General features: G+C 46.8%; 1 protein-coding gene across 4 annotated transcripts in view; it reads left to right on the top strand.

Annotated features, from left to right (window-relative positions):
* The first annotated feature begins 4,624 nt into the window (after positions 1-4,624).
* Positions 4,625-23,362, top strand: part of PSMA6 (proteasome 20S subunit alpha 6) — a 67,695-nt gene continuing 48,957 nt past the window's right edge. For 2 of the 4 annotated variants that reach the window (XM_086936932.1, XM_086936933.1), the window contains exon 1: positions 4,625-4,770. In XM_086936932.1, the coding sequence (XP_086793058.1) occupies positions 4,695-4,770 (76 nt within the window). In that variant the 5' untranslated portion in view covers positions 4,625-4,694. The remainder of the gene's footprint in view (positions 4,771-23,362) is intronic. The other 2 variants (XM_086936934.1, XM_086936935.1) reach the window with 2 other exon arrangements.

Here is a 23,362-nt window from a genome sequence, read left to right as displayed (position 1 = left end):
TCAGGGCTCTAGTCCCTCTTCCATTACTATGCCGTCTCCATCACATGGTCTTTGACCAATGGGCACCCGTTATATTCAGTGATTCTCCACTTCCTCGTAAGCACGCCAGGAAGCAAGACTACCGACTGACCCGGTAAGCTTAACTAATGAGGAATAGACGACTGTTATGCCTTACAATCTTGGCCAGGTTTAATGCTCCGTATCCCCTCTATAGGTTCCCTGGCCGCTGACGGATACTACCGTGTACCGTGGCTTCCCCCGCCTGACTGTGGTAAGATCCACACTGCCGGTTCTCCGGTTTCCAGTGCCCATTACATCACCCCATTAGTCCGATCACTTAATCTTCAATTATTTCTTTAGGGCGGCGGCTTAATTCAACACTTCTCCGTGGCTATCGTTTAGCCCAATCGGTAAGCCTTTCAACTCGGCTTTCACCGCCTGCCTCCGCATCGCTCAATTGATCCTGCAATTTGCCTTAGGAAGGTACACGATCTAAATATCTTTCAACAGCGCTGATTAATGCTGGCGTAGGCGTGTTGACACGCAATCCTCCAATGTGAGAATTGCCCGCACCGAGGCCACTTACGTGCATGCGCGGCACTCCTTTAACACCATCACTCGTCTAAGCGCCGACTTCACGTGGCTCTAGCCTGCCATAATCACAAGTACCCCCCATACCTCGTTCTATCATTGATACTCCTAAAATGGAATAGCTCACTGCTTAGCCACAATCACCCACGAGCCTTGAGCCCTTCGGCTGCTCTGCAGCATGACTCCACGCACAACTTGACCCACAACCGGTTGTTAAACACTTGAAATCAGCTGTACTACCGTATCAGTCACCTGCACGCTCGCTCGAGCCATTGGATTGGCTACTTTTCTCACCTAGGTAATTGCACATCGCGAACTGGTCTATCTAAGTCACTTATTGAGACTTCTTAATCAATGTTTTTAAATGTATATATCTCCCCCTTTTTTTCTCCCCCTTCTAGGCATTTAGAGGCTTATTTATTGTTAAGGCTTTCACTGAAAATGTCCTGATGATGGTCCCGTGATTTAATAGGGGTCCGAAACGCCGTCGACCTTTAAGTACCAAAACAAAAACGTGATTACTATGTGTTTTAAGGTGCTTTGTGGAAATATTCTGTACATTTGCATCCATGACAGAAAACTGTCTTTTGCCTTATAAAGCCCTTCTTTGCTTTCTATCTCCACTTTCTGTACCCGCTCTGTAAGTGCTGGACACAGGCTTGTGTTCCACACTGGCTGACTTGTGGAAGGTACTCTGTGTGATATAACCACTTCTAATTTAAGTAAAACTATGAAAGACCACTGTCCGGCTGGACATGTCTAACCTTAATATAGATTGACTCTGTCTATATTGTATTCTTTTCTAATTTTTGTATGCATGGAACCAATGTTGTTTGAAGATAAGTATGTTCCCCGAGGTCCCTGCTGACTGATTTGGGGCCCCTTGTTGTTGTAAAATTAAAGCTCTTATGAAGACTTGTTCTATGGATTCCTTTGAACTGTTGTAAGACCATCACTCAGGCATTAGCTACTAGCAGGCTGGTTTACGGGAACATGCTTTATGTGGGCATGTCAGACTACCTGTTCTACCGACTGCAAATGATTAAAAACGCTGCTGCCAACTTGTCTGTAATAAAAGCAAGTACAGCTCAGGATCAGAGTGCCTGAAGGAGCTTCGCTGGCTGCCTGTGCGCAGGGGAGCCAAGTTTAAACTCTTGTGTATTGCACATAGAGTATTACACAAGCTTGGCCCCCGAATACTGCAGGACAAAATTGATTTTTATATCCCTGCACAGCAACTTAGGTCTTGCAATCTCGCTCTAGCCAAAACTAAATGCATTAGGAAAGCTAGAGTGGGAGGCAGGTCCTTCTCCAATTTGGCGGCCGTCAATTGGAACGAACTCCCCCTAGACCGTTGCCGTATGGACGACTGTATGTCTTTCAGAAAGAAGCTGAAAACAACACTGTTGCCCAAGCTATAAACAACATTACCAGCCCTCTGCACATCTGGGTCCCCTCTTTAGTCCGTCGGGCATCTCCTCACTGTTGTATCAGGGCATTGCTTTCCAGCACTGTGATATCTCTCAGGATGATTGTTGCCCCTCAACCAATACTTTACCGACCAAGGCAACCAACCTAGACATCAATAACCTAATGGACTCCCCCTCACTCTGACCTGCAAGGATGGTGATTATCTGACGGTGTAAACCACCTGCGTCTTCCTCTCCTCACTGGATACTTAAGGATTTTATCTTTGCTTTTATCTTTATGCATCCTCATGCCCTGTGATGTTATGACATTTTTCCTTTATGTATGTAAAGCGCTCTGATACCCAAGGGTATAGCTAGCACCATATAAAACTTTAGAAATAAATAAATACAAATACAATGTCAGGCATAGGCACACTGAAAATATGGAACTGTCACATATATGCCCCTTGGTTCGCCCCCCCCCCCACTCCCCCAGGGTGTACACCAAGTTACACGTATAATAAAAGGCCGATTGAAGACTCATACTCAACATCCCTGTGCTTCTGTTCTACTCCACAGAATACAAAACAGTGTGGGTCATCTGGCACTCTTACGTGCCCATGGCTGCTAACAGAGCCCACAACATTGGGTAGAATGCGACATTCCCATTTCAACGTACAAGGGTGCGATGGTTTGGAAAGCCAGGGTTGCACTGGGGAGAATTGGGGAGCATCATTGAAGAATTCCACACCCGCTCAAAGGACCTGGACATTTTAGTAATTCAGCTAGGGGGAAACTACCTTCCAGTGATAGGGAGGGGTAAACTACTTCACATGTTAAGGAAGGATCTCACCAATTTAGCCAGGAGCATGGATACCACAGAAGTTGTATGGTCCGAGATCATTCCTAGCAGGGTATGGGCTGGTGCTTTCTGCCAAAACGGCATGGAATTGTCAAGGAAGAGGCTAAACAGCCTCATGGCTGAATTTCCAGGGGGGTGGGGGGGGGGGGGAGAGAAGGTTGAGGCAGCATCAGGCACACCCTGATTATCTTGCGGCAGCCGCGCTAATACAGTGCAGATGGGGTGTACCTATCGGACACTGGAACAGATGTCCTGCTACAGAATATGCTAGAAGCATTGAATGCAAGGGGCTGTTGGTAGACCTCAAGAATGGGGCTGCAGGTATGGCATGGGAGGCCTCACTGGCAGCGATAGCTCCCAGCAAGGCATGGCGGTACTTACAAAGCGATCCAAGAGGAATACAAAAACAGGATGCGAAGTGGGCACAGACCGCAAACGGGGCAGTTAGGACCCATGGGTCACTGGCAAGCTCCCCAAGGCCCTGTGTTCAGGTGAACCGGAAGTCAACAATTAATTACACAACTGAGGGCAGAGCCTGTGGCATGGAGGAAGTTGGGTACAGGTTACAGGGTCACCTTCACAGAGATGGGTGGGGGAACAGTCAATCCCGTTTGGCGGGGGAAGCACATTGGCTTGCCCAGGTAACAGAGGGTATACACTGGAAGTGAAGAGGCACCTGGTTGGGGTGGAAACGAACGCTTACCCGGAAGGAAATGTGTGGACACTGGAAGTGAAAGGTTACCCGGCCGGCTGGTTACCCAGGAGTGTGTGGGCACCGGAAGTGAAAGGGTCATCTGGTTGGGTTGGGAGCAGACGGTTACCCAAGGAGTGTGTGGCAACCGGAAGTAAAAGGTTACCTGGTCGGTCAGGAAGCAAAAGCTTGCCCGGAGTGAAAGGGAAGGGTTGCGTCCCCAGGTGATAGGTCACCAGGGCAAAGAGAGCTCCATTGAATGTAAGGCACAGTGCAGAGCTGATGGGGTAAGGACACAGGCTCACCGGACAAAATAATGGTGTGTAAAGGATCGCTTGTAAGTTGGAAATGCCTAATAACTGCAGCCTCAATTCTTCCATAAAAGACTAATTTGTTGTGGTCTGAATTTATTGGGATTCTGGTGGGGCGACCATGTAAGGGTGCCGCTGCTGAGCAGTCGGGATTACTGACACCCATGCTGCAGGAGCTATTGGGCCTCTCCTGGACATCAGTATTTAAGTTGTGCTGACTCAGGAGGATTCAGCAGTTTCTCCCTTCCTGATCCAAGATGGCCACCGTATCGTGACATCACAGGCATCCTTCCTCTATGTTTGCGCACCACAGCTCGCGCCTCACGTTGTAAACAGTGCGCGCTGAAGGATGGCCGCCATCTTGGGGAGCCGGCCGGTGCGGACCGTGAGCCTTGCAGTCGGCGGGCGCCGCCATCTTGAATTCGTCTTTATTGTGCTTTGTCTCCAGGGGCGATAGAACGGATGGTATTTTAAATGTTACTTTAAAAATCTGCCTACTTTGGTTTGCACGGCGCCTAGTCCGAAGGACACATCCATCGTGGTGGAATTACTCCCTGTTACGCAGTAATCACATTTTCAGCCTTGCCTCCCGTTTATCGCCCTCTACCAGCCCAGCTTCTCTTGTCTTATGTCAGGATTCCCTCCCCCCAGGCCGCGACGCCCCCCTCGGTCTGCGTGAAGTGGTCAGGCCCCTCAAAGACTCTCCAAGATGGCGGCGGCGCCGGCGCTGGTCCTTCTCCTGTGTCGATGGCTCCCCTTGGCCCCGGAAGAGTCTTGTTGTGCTTCCGCCTGTCTTCTTAAGCAGTCCCCGTTCCTGTAATCGCTGCATCATGTCCCGTGGCTCCAGCGCCGGCTTTGACCGGCACATCACCATCTTCAGCCCGGAGGGCCGGCTCTACCAAGTGGGTGAGTGCGGGAGACTCCGAGGGGCGAGAGGGGGTGAGTAGAGAGGGGCCCCTGGAGAGGGGGTGAGCAGAAAGGGTCCCCTGGTGAGGGGGTGAGCAGAGAGGGGCCCCTGGAGAGGGGGTGAGCAGAGAGGGGCCCCTGGAGAGGGGGTGAGCAGAGAGGGGCCCCTGGAGAGGGGGTGAGCAGAGAGGGGCCCCTGGGGGCGGGGAGTGAGCAGAGAGGGGCCCCTGGGGGAGATGAGTGACCAGAGAGGGGCCCCTGGAGAGGGGGTGAGCAGAGAGGGGACCCTGGAGAGGGGGTGAGCAGAGAGGGAGTGAGCAGAGAGGGGACCCTGGGGGAGGGGAGTGAGCAGAGAGGGGCCCCTGGAGAGGGGGTGAGCAGAGGGGGGCCCCTGGTGAGGGGGTGAGCCGAGAGGGGACCCTGGTGAGGGGAATGAGCAGAGAGGGGCCCCTGGTGAGGGGGTGAGCAGAGAGGGGCCCCTGGTGAGGGGGTGAGCAGAGAGGGGCCCCTGAGGGCGGGGAGTGAACAGAGAGGGGCCCCTGGGGGCGGGGAGTGAACAGAGAGGGGGTGAGCAGAGAGGGGCCCCTGGGGGAGGGGGGTGAGCAGAGAGGGGCCCCTGGGGGAGGGGAGTGAGCAGAGAGGGGTCCCTGGGGGAGGGGAGTGAGCAGAGAGGGGGTGAGCAGAGGGGGAGCCTGGCAGAGGGGGTGCTTGAGTTGTCTGCTAAGTGGGAGAGTCTGGGAGATACAATGGGGTGAGCAGAGAGGGGCCCCTGGGGGAGGGAGTGAGCAGAGAGGGGCCCCTGGGGGAGGGAGTGAGCAGAGAGGGCTCCTGTGGAGGGGTGGTTGTATTTGTCTGCGCTCTATGGGCACCGTCAGCCCGGCTCTACCAAGAGGGAGAGCCCGGGGTGCCCATGGGCGCCAGAGGGGTGCAGGAGGTGAACATGGGGCCCTCGCCTGTGTCCGAGCCTCATGAGTGCATCCTCCCCAGAACCTGAGCAGTGAAACAAAGGGAGTGTTTGTGTAAGGAGTGATGGACCCCCTGGGCAGACAGGGGGCTGAGAGTCCATGAGAGCAGGGGGTTGAGAGTCCATGAGAGCAGGGGTCCAGCAGCCGGAGTCCCTGGAGAGGGCAGGGAGAGGCCAGGACACCAGTGGCCCAGCGAGTTTGCATGTTGCTGCCTTGAATCTCCAGGGCTGGCCCTTTCTAAAGACTGAGCCTTGAGTGAGGAGACCAGGGGGGCCCTGAGGGGCTACATTGAGAGGCCATAGATCAGTCCGGTGGGCCTGAGCCCTTGTCACGCCATCGGCATTGAAAGTCTCTTTCCAACGAGCGAGTCTTTAAGAATAGAGTGATCGGCTGTTGGGGTTCAGATAAGGGGAATGGATACTTGTGGAATAATTGGGGGATAGGTACAGACCACTCTAGTTGAAAGCTCAAACCTGGCACATCCGCCTCTGCCCCTTCATTGTCTCAATAACCACCTTGATCCACGAATCTCCTGGCACTTCATGTTGACTGTTTCCTTTCAGGTCCTTATGTTCTTCTGAGTTTTATCATGCCCCTAGCAATGGGGTCCAAATTGTGTTGCTTATGCGGTCTGTCATTTATTCAGTCAGGTAGTTGTGCCAAAGGCATTTTTTACAATCAGTTTTGAGGACCCACCCCCAGGGGGCGTGGGATTAAGAGTGTTGACAGGGGAGTCACTTTGGAGGACCATGACAGGGCATACCACTGTATTCAGTCTTGCTGCAACATTGTCACCCAAGTGAATGATCCAGAAGTGAAGTAAAGAATGGGTGATGTGAATAACTTCCTAATGTTAGGAATCTTCCTTCCCTCATGTTAGGAAGCTGGATTACACAGCCCTAATATGAAGATGGCCCTAACGTGGCTTAATGACTGCAGTTTGGATTTAGGAGGCATCAGGGAACAGAAACAGCCTTAATATCATCCACTGATTATATCAGGCACACAGTGGATGAGGGACCGGGGGTAGTGCTGATCCTCTTGGATCTGTCCACATCATTTGATACTATTTCTCCTGCTTTGTTGCTGGACAGACTCGGGAGTCTTGGTATCTCACATCAAGCACTTGTCCTCATTTCTAACAGGGAGATCCCAAAGGGTAAGCTTAAAATCCTTACTCCCGGACTATGTTCTACCTTGTGGAGTCCCACGGTGATCTTCTCTGAGCCCTACTCTTTTCAATCTCTGTGGCACGCCTTGCAACTGTAGTCCATTCCTTTGGATTGGAGGTGGTGTCATATGCAGATGATACACAGATTATGGTTACCATCCCCAAGGGACAGGGCTCATTGTCAGAAAATGTCTTTGGATGTATGACTAGAGGGGCAGACTGGATGTCTGCTAACTTTCTGAAACTTAATGGAGAGAACTGAACTGATGATATTTGGATCAGGGGTTTCCAAGCTGAACAGTAGCTGCTGGCCTCATTCTTTGGGATACTGTCCTGCCCCGAGCATAAAGGCTGAGAACCTTGGAGTCTTGATGGATATTGAACTCCGTTTCAATATCCAAGTGAATCGCACCATTTCTACATGCTACTGGCACGTAAGGATGTTAAAAAAAAAAAAAAAAAATCTTCTGTTATCCAACGACCAGCTAGGATACAGGTATCGCTGGCCTTGGTAATGTCCAGACTTGATAACTGTAATGCTCTGTACCTGGCTGCTAATAAGGGCGTGCAGCACAAGCTCCAGGTACTGCAGAATGCTCTGGCAAGACTCATTCTGGACATTCCCAGAAAACAAACGGCCAGGAAGGGGCTAGAACGCCTGCGCTGGCTTCCTATTGAACAACACATTAGTTTTGAATTTCTCTCTGATTCGTAAGTCGTTGTATGCTCCCTACCCTTCAAGGTTGAAGACTATCTGCAATTGGCACTCTCCCAGCAGACCATTACGTTCTTCGCTCAAAATACAACCGTCGGCACCAAGAAGTAGTGGGAGGACATGGCATTCTCTGTAGCAGCAATTGGAATTCCCTACTCCTTACATTCAGATCTATCTCCGTTCTCCTCCCCTTCAGAAAAGCCCTCAAAACCTGGCTGTTTACAGCCTAGCGGTGATCTTTCTTTTCTACTTTCCGATGTATGTACGGCTGGTCTCTTGTGCCTTGATGCCTTCGGGTGAATGCTGCGCTTTATTAAATATCAAATCAATCAAAGTGGAGGTATATCTCCAAGCTGGGTTCGTCACAATGTCGGTCAAAGGAGAGAACATTAATGGGGTACATGTATAGATCAAACACATAGGGCCCGATTCACAGAATAAACTTTAGACTCAATCCTAAACTTTCTACTGTTTTGGTATTCACAGATTGCACCTACTACTTTTGGTATTCACAGAATGCACTTACTACTTTTGGCATTCACAGAATGAACTTACTCATTTCGGTATTCACAGAAGTTAGGACTCCTAACTTTAGGACTCCTAAATGCCTTCTGTGAATACCAAGTCTTAAAATTAGGATTTTTCTCAATTTAGTAGTAGTAAAATTAGGACTCCTAACTTTACTACTACTACTACTACATTGAGAAAAATCCAAATTTTAAGACTTTCGGTATTCACAGAAGGCATTTAGGAGTCCTAAAGTTAGGAGTCCTAACTTCTGTGAATACCAAAATGAGTAAGTTCATTCTGTGAATACCGAAAGTAGTAGGTGCAGTCTGTGAATACCAAAATAGTAGTAAGTTTCTGTGAATCGGGCCCATAGAATTGGAATTTGTATGCTCTACGCAGTCGCAGCTTAGATAGCTTTTACAAGGCCAAGATGCAAGTGCAGCAGGTTGCACCTTAGGGGTCGTAAAACTGAAAATCACAATTATTCCCGCTCTCACAAAGCACAATGTCTTTTGAGCCACAAGTTATTACCTGCAGAACCATAAAGTCCTTTATTGGAATACAGGGCTGTGATTATCCCCTGGATTTGCAAGGGCTATCCCCAGAAGCTTATGCTCCAGAGCCTAATTTGCTTCAAATGCTGTATTGTCACAGCGAGGTATTCTAACTGCCAGTTGCCTTTCGTAGTTCTCAAACCTGTGTTCTAGAGTAATGCCTTGTCTTTGGACATAGCTCTGGGGATTCACCCCCTTTAATTGTATGAGTCTTTCTTTCTCTTTTCCTTTAATCCAGAAAGTGACCACTATTGCACTTTATTTACACATTGATCTGGTTGGGTAAGACTCCTCCATTTGTCTTTTTGCCCTCTCCTAGTCATTAGTACGTGATAAATGATTTCAAACTTGCTGTGTATTTCACGCTGTAGGTCGCTACCCTTTGTCCTGATTAAGACCCCAGTTGATTTGTCTTAACCCCTCCCATGCTCGTGACGGAACTGTTCCGTCACGAGCCTCAGGTGGGCTGTGCTGGTGACGGAACGGTTCCGTCACAGCCCGCTCGCCGCGCCTGCGCGGCGCGAATTCCACGCCTGCGCTGACGTTCTAAAGAGCGGGCGGGGCCGTGACGGAACCGTTCCGTCACAAGCACAGCTCTCCCGCGGACCGTGGCGGAGCGGTTCCGTCACGAGCACGGGAGCACCGCGCGGCCCTGCCTCCCCCATAGCGCTGTGGCGGAATAGCCGCCGCAGCGAAGGGGATAATAAGGGTCAATGTTGACATTTCATGGGCCTACCCATTACTTTTAATTGAAGGCCTTCCAAATTCAAATGCTCGTATCATTGAGTTTGTGTTTGACTCATTCAGGCGTACAGCGGGTACTGGCCCCTGTACATTTTGCAAATACACTGCACCCGTCACTTGGAGCTACCGATCGTAGATTACAATGTGATGATCAGTCTTTTTGATTTCGAATCAAAACTGAACATCCTAATTTTTGTGGATTTCTCTTTGATTTCTTTCTTTGCTGAGATTGACTTATTGCTTATTTCATTTTTAGTTTGACCCATTACTTGTTAAATTGTATCCAAAAATTCCTGGCATAACATTTTTTCATTCATACTTAACTGACCTAAAATAAACCAGTATTGGCAATGCCAATAGGTCTGGCTTCTGAAGGAAAGTACGTTTTGTCACTGATGGGTGCAGACACTCAATAAGTCATCATACACACGCTCTATCACTCATCTTTGCACTCGTGCATTCATGCATCCATCAATCCTCTGACTTATCCTGCCATTTACCCCGACACAACCTGAATAAAACACACACAGAAACTTAACAGCATAAGCAGGTTAAATTAAGACTAGAAGTAGAAAAAAGAGAACATGCAGCCTTTTAAACATGGCAGGCATATGTTTGTAAAAACAAGACATAGTAGAGGGTATCAGTCTTTTGAAGGTATTGTAAGTAGTCTACTATTAGTTCTAAGCATGGCCACCACACTTGGAACTAGCCCGTTGGCCCTCTTGAAATGGTAAAACAATGATACTCTGTAGACAACAACATTCCATAATCCCTGGTTTAGAGCAAGTCTTGTGGAATGCGGCTCACTGCAGATGAAGCAAGCAACCTGTTAGCATTGCCAGGAGAGCTGTAGTATGCTTTTAAGAAACATTAAACTAAAAAGAGGAAAAGTAAATAAATGAAAGGCAAAGTTTTAAAACTAACTGGCTTTCCAACCAGCCCTGATACTGAAGTTCACTAATTTTCAGGTAAATGTGCACAGATGACCAGGAAATGTAATCATTTACAGGCCAAAAGAAGCAGTGACTTGGGCAGATTTCAGTTCACTGTCCTGAATGGAAAAAGAGTGTAAATGACGCTCAGACAGACCAATGGCAAAACCGAATAGACCTAAAGGCCCTTTATGTATTTATATGAAGATATATATTTATTTATATGGATTCATGTAGTTCATGATTTTTTTCATATATGACCCTGGAAGACATTTAAGAAGAAATTCTAGCTAGTATTAGTGAAGTGCAACACCAAAATTCATTTCCTACAGCACAGCATTCCAAACTGTGTGGCGCGACACGTTACTGTGTCTCGCCCCATACGTAGGTGTCACGCCTGGGATATTTCCACGGAAGTACGTAGCGTCGGTGCACCTTGCACATTGAGGAGCGAGCGGGATGTTCATTAGAGGTCGCTCAAGTGCCTCCGAGCAACTCTGTACCGCCATCCTAGTATCCAGGAATGTAATGAGTGGCGCATTCACCCCATCTAGAGTAACCCTGGGCTTCACGAAGAGACTCGCCGCACGCACAGTGCTCTCGCTCATGAAGGCGTCCAGCTTAATGTCTGATTTTATACAATTTGACTTTAAGGCTGAACATGTGGTGTTTTACATATAGGCCGACTGAAAGAATTCACTGACTAATTGTAGGCAAAGCAATCATACTTGCCCTCAAATTGATCTGTGATCTTATATCGTGGGTTTTGCATGCGGCCTCATTCAGCAAAAATGTTCCAAGATTGTTTTCTTAAAAGTGGCTGAAACTAGATGCATATTTACATTACAGCTAGTAATTTACTGCTCCTGTGAGGTTCCACTGACCTCTCATTTTCCACCTAACGTCTAGAATGTGCTGAATGTTGCTTTTTAATTTATGCTAAAGTAATTGTTCAGCCTTGTTTAGCAAACACCACTTCCGAAATACAGTATGGCTTTTCCCTCCATAACTTAACTCGCTTATCTCTCCTTTTCCTCGCCGTCTTATTTCTTAACTTGGAGATCTTAAAAACTCTGCAGTTCTTTTTTCTTATTCATTCGTTGCCTCGTCCTCAATTTCACTGCTGCCCTGTTCATCACAATGTTGAAGCTCGTCTGACACAACTTCACTACTCTTGCTCATTTGTTCTGTTTGATTTTGATTGTTCAACTGGCAGTGAGCCAGTTTAGACTCTGTGATGGATGCAGTCAGTTAGAAATCAGATTCATGATCTGTGCACATTGTCCAATGCCTTGTTGTAGCTGGGCGTTGGAGTATGCTATGCACTTTCATCAATCAATGTTTGTAAAATGTGCGAGATCTAAGCATAATGCATAAGTTTAATTCCGTCATCAGTGTCTTTAAAAATGTTTTTTAGGTCTCGCTATTCGATGCGCATGCGCATTGAGCTTGCGAGCATATAGGGCTTTAACCAGAGTTAAACTAACTGGGCGATTTGGTGCTGTGCCCGTGGCTTTTAGGTCAATGCGCAAGCGCATTGACCTAAAATGCGCGTGCACATCATCAAATCGCCAGTCAATCGCCAGCAGCACTCCTCCCCTGCTGCTTCACACCCTCATGCCGCTCTCCCCGCTCCGCCCCCTCCCCTGCCCGCCGTGTCGCATTTCTCCTCCCCCCTCCCCACAGCAATGCCCTCCGCCGGCCGTACATTCACTTAGACGGGCGCAGGCCGTTCAGAATTGGTTAACCTTGTAGATACCCTTGATACCTTACGGGACAAACACAACTAATATAATTAATTTAAACCCATAGCTGTTTTAACGACCAGGCGAAAATAAAGTGAGAAATACACGTGTTGGCTCTTCTGAAATGCAAATAGCAGTACAATTCAATACACATATTTTGCCTTCCCTAGAGGCATCGGGCCATTTACCTCTGGACCACGTGTGCAAAGGACCACAATTTACAAACATCCAAGCAGGCGGCCCCTGCCAGGAGGCAAACCCTCTCCACGTGCACGAGAAGCCCTGAGAATCAGGAGCTCAGATAGTGCACACATAGGCCGCAGTGGCCGGCTGCCAGCTCCCACACTCCTAGCGTACATTTATAAGCGCTGTAATGCAACCCTTCTCACACATTGTTCTTTGATTGATGGCAGCAGACACAGCCGGCACCCGGCATTAATGGGATACTTTGAATTACTTTACGCTGGCACTCGCTTTCCCTCAGTGAAAGTGTCCTGGCTCTACAAAAAGAAACCGGCTTTGTGGAGCTTTGGGTATATTTATCACCTGATAATTCCTACCCTCTGTGGGCTAGACGGCGGAGGTTCCGGGTGTTACCATTACTAAAATCGCCAGTTTAGAAACCGCTTAGCGTCCCCTCTGGGCATACATGGAATGTGCCGGTCCAGCTGTGGAAGAAATCACACACATCCTGCTTAAAACTGGCGCAAGGACACCCCGTCCAGCAACAGAGAACGACTGGGGAGCCAATCAACGTCCGGAACCGAGCGGAAGCTTCTCGGCGGCTTCCTGTGGAAGATTTGCAACGATGACAGGAGGAGCAATTAATAATTGTACAGCTGAATGACAAGAGCAACAATCCCACTGCGCGCTTGGAAGTTAGTTTCACAGCTCGGTAGACTCCGTTCGATTACATATTCTGCTCACCTGGAGCCCAACAAATGCAAATAAATATTAGAAACACTCCTAATGCGTAATTAGCGATGATGTGTCCACCCACCTTCCTGTTTTGCTGAAAGCTTCCATGAATCATTCCATAACTAGAGGGATCAGAGGGGGTCAGCATAAATAAATAAATGAATGTAATTACCTTTAAGTAACACGCCTTGGCTGAACTTGTGCGTCCTCCCTTGTGGCCATCTGACAACCAGGGTCACATGAAGGGCGCAGCCAAGTGTCCAGATATTCGCCCTACAATCAACCCTTGCAACAGATGCTATGTAGTGTAACAAATAAACAAGCGACACTCCAGATGGGCAGCTGTACAATTTTTTTTAATCAATACAACTGCATTTAATTAGACACTATTCCAAACACGTAACACAGAGGAACACATCCACCACATCCACCACCACCACATCCACATCCACCACCACCACATCCACATCCACCACCACCACCACCACCTCCACCACCACCTTCACATCCACCACCACCTTCACATCCACCACCACCTTCACATCCACCACCACCTTCACATCCACCACCACCTTCACATCCACCACCACCTTCACATCCACCACCACCACATCCACATCATCCACCACCACCTCCACATCCACATCATCCACCACCTCCACCACATCCACAATCACCACCAACACATCCACCACCACCACATCCCCCAGATCCACCATCACCACATCTCTCTGTGTGTGTGGCTCTGTGTGTGTAGGTGCAAATGCAATGTTCTTGGATTTTCGTCACAATAAAATACACTGAACATAATCTTCACAAAAGTTATTTACAAACGTTTAAGCTATTGCCATTATAAATTACAATAACTTTTATTTAAGTATTAATTATTTACAAAATTGAAAGCCATTGTTATTTGTAATATCAATACATCTAAGTCACGTAAATACAACACACATTGCATTACAAATGCTATAGGTGTCCCATTTGCGAAAGTTTAAACTATTGACATTGTAACTGACAAAGCTATTAATTTTGCTATTTTTAAAACCAACACAAATAAAAAAAAGTGTCATTTACAATACCAATCGCTCAAACTTTCCTAATGCGAGACCTATTGCATTTCCAATGCTTGTTTTTATCTTTTTGTGATTTTGGGCAAATCACCTAATCTCCCGGTGCCTAAAATGAATGTAATGCAACTGGTGCTTGTGTAAAGCGCTCTGACACCTTCTAGTCGAGTTTGTGCTACATTAAAAAAAACATTCGAATGTGGGGGTGGGTGGGGTTCTGTGTTACAGTTAGGGGCTCACGCGCATTACTGTGTCCCTCAATTTTTGTTCGCAAAAAGGTGTCGCCAACATGAAGTTTGGAAAGCTGTGCCCTACAGATTTGACAGTTTGTGTAACAAATTACCGATCCGTAGGCTTTGGCACAGAGAGAGAACAATTCCCTCTTAAATGCCTGTTTGTTTTTAACATGTGGTTTCACAATCCGTATGTCAAGCCTACTGCTTTTATTGTAACTTTTCATTGTAAATCATCAAAGCTATAACCTTTATCATTGACTTGTCACCTAGCAACTCGAGCCCAGTGTGCTGGTTTACAGGCCTCCCACAAGGTAACCGTTAAGTATGCTGAAGTAAAATTACAAATAAGTACAGCATACATTGGCAAAACAATATAGAATTCCTGCTAATAGAGCCGATTCCAGGATCGTAGCTCAAGCGATCTATTCACACAGTTTGTTCAGGTGGGTTACCAACACCAAAACCCCCGTCCTTCTACAGTAATCTGTGAGATTCCGAGTAACACAAGGCCTACCTACAGGGTTTAATACTGTTTAAGCACAAGCTACTTGCTTTTAACGCATACTTTTTACAACAACTATGGGTTGCATGCTTTCTCAGAACTTTTCATTATTAACTGATCACACCTAAGGAATCCACACGTGACACTATACAACCCAGGCCTACTGAAGTGTGCAGAAGCTGGCAACCACCGGGCACACATTTGAAAATTACTAATATGTACAAAATTACAGTTGGTAACACAACCATCAGCTCTTCTCAGAGCCTAACCAGAGTTATCCCCGGGATATTCTACTCGCAGGATTTGTCAGGCGGTGATCAAAACAAACCCTTGTCTACTTTGGTAGTCTGTCGGATTACATGCACCCAAATACCTTTCTACAGCCTGTAACATAATGTGATAACAATCCACTGGCTTTAACCTATGCATTTCAAAATTACTAAGATGGGCCTTCTGCCTTTTTATAATAAACAGGCCAGACCTATGGTATAGGGCAAAGCATTTCCCTGCACACTAATCAAGCCTTTAGCTTTTATCCTCGGCTTGTCTCCATAACCAGCTGAGGCCTACTGTACGGAGCGTAAGCTTACCCGCAACCATCTGGCATACAGTCATAACATTGCAATTATAGACCGAATTATAGTTCACAAAGTAGCATCTCTCCTAACAGGGTTTAACAAAGATTCTTGTAGTGGAAATCTTCAACACTCATAGTTTTTCAGAGAGGGTAACTTACACCAAAACCCTTGCCTTTTAAGGTAATTTGAGATTCCATGCAACAAAACCTATCTGAAGGCATTAATTCAGAGTAATAACATTACACTCCAAATGCCTATTGGCTTTTAACATACACTTTTCGTAATCAATACAAGACTCTTATAAAAGTAAAAATATATACAAAAGTTTGAATGGCAAAGCAAAAATACTCTCTCTAAGACTGCTCAAGACTATGGGCGAACAATGTGGACAGATCAAGACCATGGGCGAAGCTGGTAAGCTGGGGGATCCCAAATGCTCTCTTAAACATGATAATGCTTCTCCACACTGATACCTGGGTACAGGTAAAACTTGGCACAGGGATGCATTTGACAAGGAAAGTAAAAACAACGAAGGGCCTCAAACAAGGTTGCGTGCTGGCACCCATGTTTAATTTTTTCATGGCAGACCTCCCGCAATTACTCAACACCAGAAACTCTCACGCAGCCGGGATGAGGGGCACAACTCTGTCCAATCTCCTTTGAGGACAACACAATCTTGCTCAGCCTTACAGTAGTAGGCTTGCAACATCTTCTTAACAGCATGCAGGACTACGCTCATGCAAATAAGTTGTTAATCAACTTAAAGAAAACCAGAACTATGTCCATTGTTAGACGGAGACCCGGAGGGTGGGCCGAGCAAGGGGGAGAGGCCTCCTGGTGAGGGCCCCCTCCTTAGATCGTACGGACAAGCAACCACCCCCCCACAGATGGACGCCACACCAAGATAGGTTCTGTACACTTTTATAGGTATTCTTAGGCAGGGTAAACTTGACGATACAGCAAGACAAGGATACGATCTCACCAATTCTAGTGTCTGTGGGAAAGGGGGTAGCGGGAAAGTCTCAGTACCGGTCCGGTACAGGGGTAGCTGGCGTATAGCTCTCAATCCTCGAGCTGGAGGGTTCGCAAGTAGGGGCCGCGGCAGCGCCAGCAGGCTTCCATAGATGGTTCGCAAGGATGGGCCGCGGCAGCGCCAGCAGGCTTCCGAAGATGGTTCACGAAGAAGATGAGCCGCGGCAGCGCCAGCAGGCTTTCGATGGTGGTTCACGAAGAGGATGAGCCGCGGCAGCGCCAGCAGGCTTTCGATCATGGTTCACAAAGAGGGGCCGCAGCAGCGCCAGCAGGCCTCCAAGGATGAGTTTGTCTCGGTGTCTCTCGACTCCAGGATACAACTGCCTTCCTGCTCTGGAGCTACCCCAGTTATAGGTCTGGCGCCCTTTGATGTCCGGACCCTCGCACTTGGAGGTCGGGGGGTCCGGGATGAGGGAGTCCAGACACCCAGCAGGGGGGTGGAGCCAGCGCCCAGGGAGGCTGGGGGGTGATCGAAACCTGGCGGAGGGGAGCCATCGATACTCCTTCTTCCATTGACTCGCCAAGTGGTCTCCTTACCCCCTGTGTGGATGGTGGTGCCTCGATGTCGGGGCCTGGCTGGGCCTGAGGCGGAGGTTGACCCGTGGCCACGAGGCCTGGTCATGGAGGGTCCAAGATGGCGGCTGGGCCGGGGGGACGGTTGTTCGGGAAGGAACCCGGGCCAGCCGAGAATGTTGTTGTGATGGGCCGGGGCCCCGTCGGGGAAGAGCTGGGGGTTGACCCGGCGGCTGCAGGGGTGGTTCTTGTCCGGGGAACAGGGGTAGCAGTGATCCGTGGCCCGCCATGCGGGGAGGGGTCGGGCCTACCACGAGGCCTGTCCAACATCCATTAACAATAAAAGGAAGCCAGAGAGAAGCTGGCAGCTGGGCTGCACACGAATTAACTCAGCGGGAGTCTATAAATACAGAGGTGTTTACATTGAGAAGGAAGGATCATTTGTCCGACCACTAGAGGAGATTAAAAGAATGGGGCTGGTGCTAGCATTCACCATGTAAAGCTTAACATCTAAACTACTGGGCCCAACATTAAGCCCCCTACTAACAGTAGCGCTGGCCAAAATTCTTCCCACAATTACTTATGGTAGTGAAGCCTTAAGAGGGGGAGATGCAAAATTGTTGGACATAACCTTAGTAACAGCATACAGAACCGGCGCAAATTAGACTGGAATTCGGCCTACTGAAGCAATCATGGGCCAGATACGGCGCATATATCAACTGCTGGATCAAAATTAGACTATCTGCTCCCAAAACTCTAAATAAAATTATTTGGCAAGATCTTCAGCAGAGGAAGGATTCACCTGCAAGATGCTATCTTCAGGAGGCTCTAGCATGCACTGGACTCTTGGCCATTTGGAACACGCAGATCCACCCATCAGCTTTTAAGAAATAAGTGTGGAAATCCTTGAAAAAGCTGGCTTTGGTGGAAGACAAAGCAGCTTTTTCAGTAAGATCTCATGCCTGGATGACTCCGAACAACTACAAAGCCTTGGCCCCTCAAAAAAATGTCAATCTGGGCTACCCGAAACCACAAACTAAAATTCTTAAAACTTCGCCTTTGCTTGATCCCGTGCACTCAGAACCTTCCACCATAATAATAATCCTGTATTTGTAAAGTGCACAGCTACCCGTAAGTTTCCTGGCACTGGGGGCCGTCGGGAAGGTTAAGCAAGCTATTGCCCAGAGTCACATGGTGCTGGGCAGACCCCTGCCGCCAGTGGATCGATCAAACCGCAAACTCCGGCGTGAGTCGCCCTGGCCACTGCGTCACACCTCATCCACCATGGAAGAGGGAGCCATTCTAAGTGTCCCCTTAAACCAAAGGAATATTCGCTCAAGGAGACGAGCAGTTCTGGCATTTTTTGATCCAGCAACACCTCAATTATACTGTAGACTAGTGAGATTTCTAGATGCAGCTGAGAAAAAAATGCCATTGAACGCCTAAACTCCACCTAGGCAAAGTGCAAGCGGCGACTACTGCGCGCACTCCTAACTAAGACACGAGACTGCCACGTTGACCTGGGAAATGTCCAAATAAGCACTTGGACAATGTTCTCAATAACGTCTCCTTTTTGGTAGTAGTCCCGCCCAGACAGAGTATGAAGCCGGGCAGAACGCATAAGTTACATTGAGAACTGTGTATGAAGAACAAAGCAATTTTTACCTGATCGCAAATTAACTGTTTTAACCTTTTTTAAGGCGCTATGAATTGTTGCAAATATGTAATTTTATCTTATGATTTTATTGTATTATTTGAAACTCTTATTGCAGTGTTTTTAAGTAACTATGCAAATGTAATAAAATTAAATTCTATCTCTAAGAGATCCTAATAAGGCCTATTATAGTGCATATTGTCTATCCCCACAGTCCGTTCAGGTGAGTCACCAACACCAAACCCCTGCTTAATACAGTAATATGCGGAAGTCGGAGTAACATAGTAACTGCCTACAGGCTTTAGCACAGTGTAATGACCATCCTGTTGGGACTGTGTTACAACCCAGTGGCACCGCTCTGTTTGCTTAGGAAACCTCACTGCTTTATTTAGCCTCTTCCTAAATTTTAGTTTTTTTAATAATCTTTCCAATCAGTTTATTTCCCCCCACTCCTCCCCGCACTACTGACATTGGTTCCAGTTAAAAAATGTGCACCGACTTTTTCTATCTTTAGCAATATGAGGCTATGTATAGTGCTCCCAGAATGCTCTCTAATCGGATGCAGATATTTGCAGAAGCTGAAATCAAGTTTGATTCTTTGCTTTCATATAAAAACTTTCACAAAATAATGCAAAAACATTTTGCTAAACTACTGTCAAATTTTAGGCAACACTTCTTTGCAGCAGCATTTTGTAAAATGTGTTGATGTATGCTAGCATTTCCCCCAAATATTCATAATGGAAAATCAGTGTAACCAGTCTTAATAAGATTATGGGAATCATAAAAATAAACAAGCATTGGTAAAGCCAGAAGGTCTGAAATTGTTAGTTAACATTTTGGTTTTGTCAATGTGTGACTTGTTTTGGCATGTTTTTTGTAAAAAATGTATTGGTGTGGAAGCAGCTGCAGGACCCTCGCCATTATAACAAACACTGGCAAAAGCAAAAATTGTTTTGGACTCAAAAGGCACACATTGCCTCAGTAGTTCCTGGCACTAAACAAACATAACATAACATAACATGTGTATTTGTAAAGCGCACGTTCACCCAGCGGTTTCTTGGCGCTGAATAACAGATGTTTATTGTTACCCAACTCAATGGTACTCATTTTATCAACCTCAGATGGATGAAAGGCTGAGTGGACCCGCCGGGATTTGAACCTGTGACCATGAGGTCGAACACAGGCCCCTGCAGTGGACGCATTAGTCCACTGAGCCACCAAAACACCTATGTGCCGATGTGCTTCTTGTGAAAGAACAGAATGCTGTCACTCGCAGTGAAGCTAGCCGATAAACATAGAGAGAGACACATTTTTAATAAACACAAAAGGTCATGGTTAACCACATCGCTGCTTGAGAGATTCCTCTGCTGTGCTGCACAGCAATAAAAACGGGTGTGGTCATGAGGAGCTCAGCTCGTCAGGAGCATGGAAAGCGTTAACGCCAGACCTACTTAGGGACCCAATTATTAAATATAGTCTCAAAAGTGCACCCATGTCCTTGCATTAAGTGCAGATATACGGCTTTTGTGAATTCACAATACTTTACAGAAGTAGGCTAAGAAATAGTACTCCTAAAAAAGTGAACTGCATTTTAGCATGATCAAATCTGCAGGTGTAGATTTGCTCATGTGAAAATTTGATGATTTGCAAGTAGTGTTTCCTTCACTTTTTTTCCCAAACTTGGAAGAAGTTTTATGTCTGCCATTGTCAGGAGTACTTTTCCAACCTTTCTCAGTATGGTACTCTAAGTTTAGAGAAGAGTTGGTAAAAACCCGTAAAACATGCAAGATAGTAGGTTTGCACAGACTCAAGAGTATTCCAACCCTGGAAATGTTGCTTACTATTACCTTCAGCCCCCAGCATGTAGATCTACAGAAGCGTGGTAACATATGAGAACTGCTAGTATTCAAACCCTACTATGGTATGAGCCCTGGCATAGTCAGAGAGGATATTTCAGAACTCTTATATAATGAGATTGCTTTAATAATTTGTCGCCTCATTACATTGAACAAATGGACAAGTGGATTTTGTTACAGGACCAGTAGATTTATGAAGCAACCTGCCCCATGGACAAGTAGATATTTTATTAAATTCCACGCCCCTGAGTTGGACACTAATAGGAGAGTTGTTTGCTTTGAGCAAGTACCTATTCTCTGCTTGGATCCCAAGGAATGGACCTACACAATCTCCCTTGTAGATGCTTTTAGGAGCAGCTAAATTTTTTGCTGCTGGACTTTGGACTTATTGTTTTTACACTTTGACTCCTGTAACACACTTTTGATTTAAACATGGCACCTTAAGTTCTGTGTATTGCAGTTTCTCTGGTGTTAACTCACCACTTCAATGTACAAGATCCGGCCACTGTTTCTGTTATGGATTTGTTATTGTTGATGTATTGTCCATAAATGGGGAAACCGCATAATTATTGAACAATTATTTCTTTTCAAAAGGGGATTTTACAATTGATGGGTATTTGGAATAGCCTATGAGCAGATCCAGTACACAATGCCAATATAACTGCACCCATCTACAAGACCTTTGACATTGGCCATCTGTTATGCAACCCTTGGATACCAATCAGTCTAGTTCTTTTCCAAATTTAGCCTTTGCTCTTTTGTTCTGAATTATTCCGTTTTGATATGTATGTTTATGTTCAAAATTGGGCAAAATAAACAATCCATCCATAAAAGCCTATTGTCTTTAACTCCTGCTTTTCACAATAAGTAGGTCTGGTATACTGACTTGGTCATAATGTTTCGTAACTGATCATATCGATGGATGCTGTTTCCAATGAATTGATGAAAGCTTTACACTTCACCCAACACCAGGCTATTGGAGTGCACATAAACTGGCAACCATCAGGCACCAACATACAAATATGTAGAATAATACAGCTTTCAAAACAACATACAACCCCTCTCAACAGAGCCTAACGAGTCATCACCGTGAAACTCCCAGGGTTTGTCCGAGCGGGCGCCCAATGATGAAAAGCCCGTGCCTACTACATTAATCTGAGATTCCATGCAACACAATACCTATCTGTAGGCTTTAATGTAGAGTAAAAACCATCCACATGTTAATGCATATTGACTGTAACATGCTTTTCTCAATAACCTGTCTTACAGCCATTATCATCGGCTTGCCTCCATAACCAACTCAACCCTGCTGCACGGAGTCTAAACTTTGCCAATAACCAAAAGTTTTGAGTGTAAGCACCAAAATTCGCCCCAATCAAATCCTATACTCTGGTATTAACATGTGGTTGGAGCCTAAGCTCTTCTCTCCATAGGACCCTGAAAGCTCAGTTTTTGGAGATCCTGTAAAGCCCTGTGTGTGTGCGCCCCTGAAAGTTCAAGCTGAGGCAGCTGGATAAATAAACAAAAGGATCACAGCTGCGTGGAGAGCAAGCACTTTTTTAGTGGAAGCAATTAGCATCTGCCCAATCAAAACGTACTCCTGGCCCCAGCATGTAGGCAGAGCCAAAACCCCAATCCTGGTTATTCTCACATATTGTCTGATGACAGCTGGGCTGCCAAGCCAGACCATAAGACACTGGTCTGACCTTTTCAAGATTGTGCAATGGTTGTTTTTTTTATTTTAGTGTGCACATGCTACACAAATACTAAAAAATGCTGCCACCTGTACCTGCCTCACACGTATGCCTCCAAAGAAACATATGATTACAATTATTTGTGAAGCTTCCTAGAAGGCGGGTGGATTTATAACTGGTAATGAAACCACTTTTAGATTTAATGCACATCACAGGAAATAATTCTTATTGGTGCAAATAAAATGTGCTATTGACTTAGATTTACTGTAATCTGAAGACCTAGACCCAAGGCAAAGGGCCAGGGCGCATCACTAGAATCCGTGTGACATGGGGAGGCCAAATAAAACAAGTGGAGCAGGTCCTAAGACTTGGGAGGTACACTCTGCTTTTACAACCTGCCACAGCACTCTGCGCTGTGGTCTTTGGCCCAGCGACAGCTGCGCGAGGGAAAGTACAATTTACGCTGTTTAAGGGCAATATGCTAATGGCACTTTGAACTCTTCCTGTTCGTAATCTCCTGTGCCCCATCTCCCATTAAAAGGGCACGCTGACCATTTAAAAACAGATGGGACAGCGGACGCACAGCAAGCTTCGGTAGAAGTGCTTGGCGGCTACCGACGGCGGTGGGAATTTTGTGGGGGTTTAGCACTTCACTCTTTAAACTGAATGTGTTTTTAGAATTCCTGATATTAGTTTTTGAAAATACTGAAACTATTTTTAACTCGCTTGCACTTTTTCCCTGCCACTGCTCCGGTCTATTGCGGCAGGCAGCCGTTTGTGTGGAGGGCTGGATTGGCAGTTGTCGCCATATTGGGTGGATCCTCGTGACGCGCGCTGCCCATTTAAAAACAGATGGGACAGCGGACGCGCAGTGGGCGCGCCAAAGGCAAGCCCGCCTGCGTCCAGCGCCAGCCATGCTGCCCATCCGGACTATACTCCTTCAAAGGTTTGGTCTAGGCATGAACTGTTGAAGTTGTCCAGGGGAAGCTGCAATCGGCACCCTAATGTTACTCGTTGTACCAGTAAACGAGGTGAAGCCGGCCAAGATTGGCATTATAAGGCATGATCCTTTTCTTTCATTAATGGACAATCGAAGGTCGCAACTATAAAGACATTATTACAAAAACTCTGCCTAACACCCGTATTCCAACCGAGGGGCCCATTATTAAAGCGTTCCTTATAAATTGTCGATCCCTCCCT

Source organism: Lissotriton vulgaris, chromosome 9 (assembly GCF_964263255.1).
Source record: "Lissotriton vulgaris chromosome 9, aLisVul1.2, whole genome shotgun sequence".
Taxonomy (NCBI): domain Eukaryota; kingdom Metazoa; phylum Chordata; class Amphibia; order Caudata; family Salamandridae; genus Lissotriton; species Lissotriton vulgaris.
The sequence above is the reverse complement of the archived record's forward strand: the minus strand, read 5'-3'. Positions and strand labels throughout refer to the sequence as shown.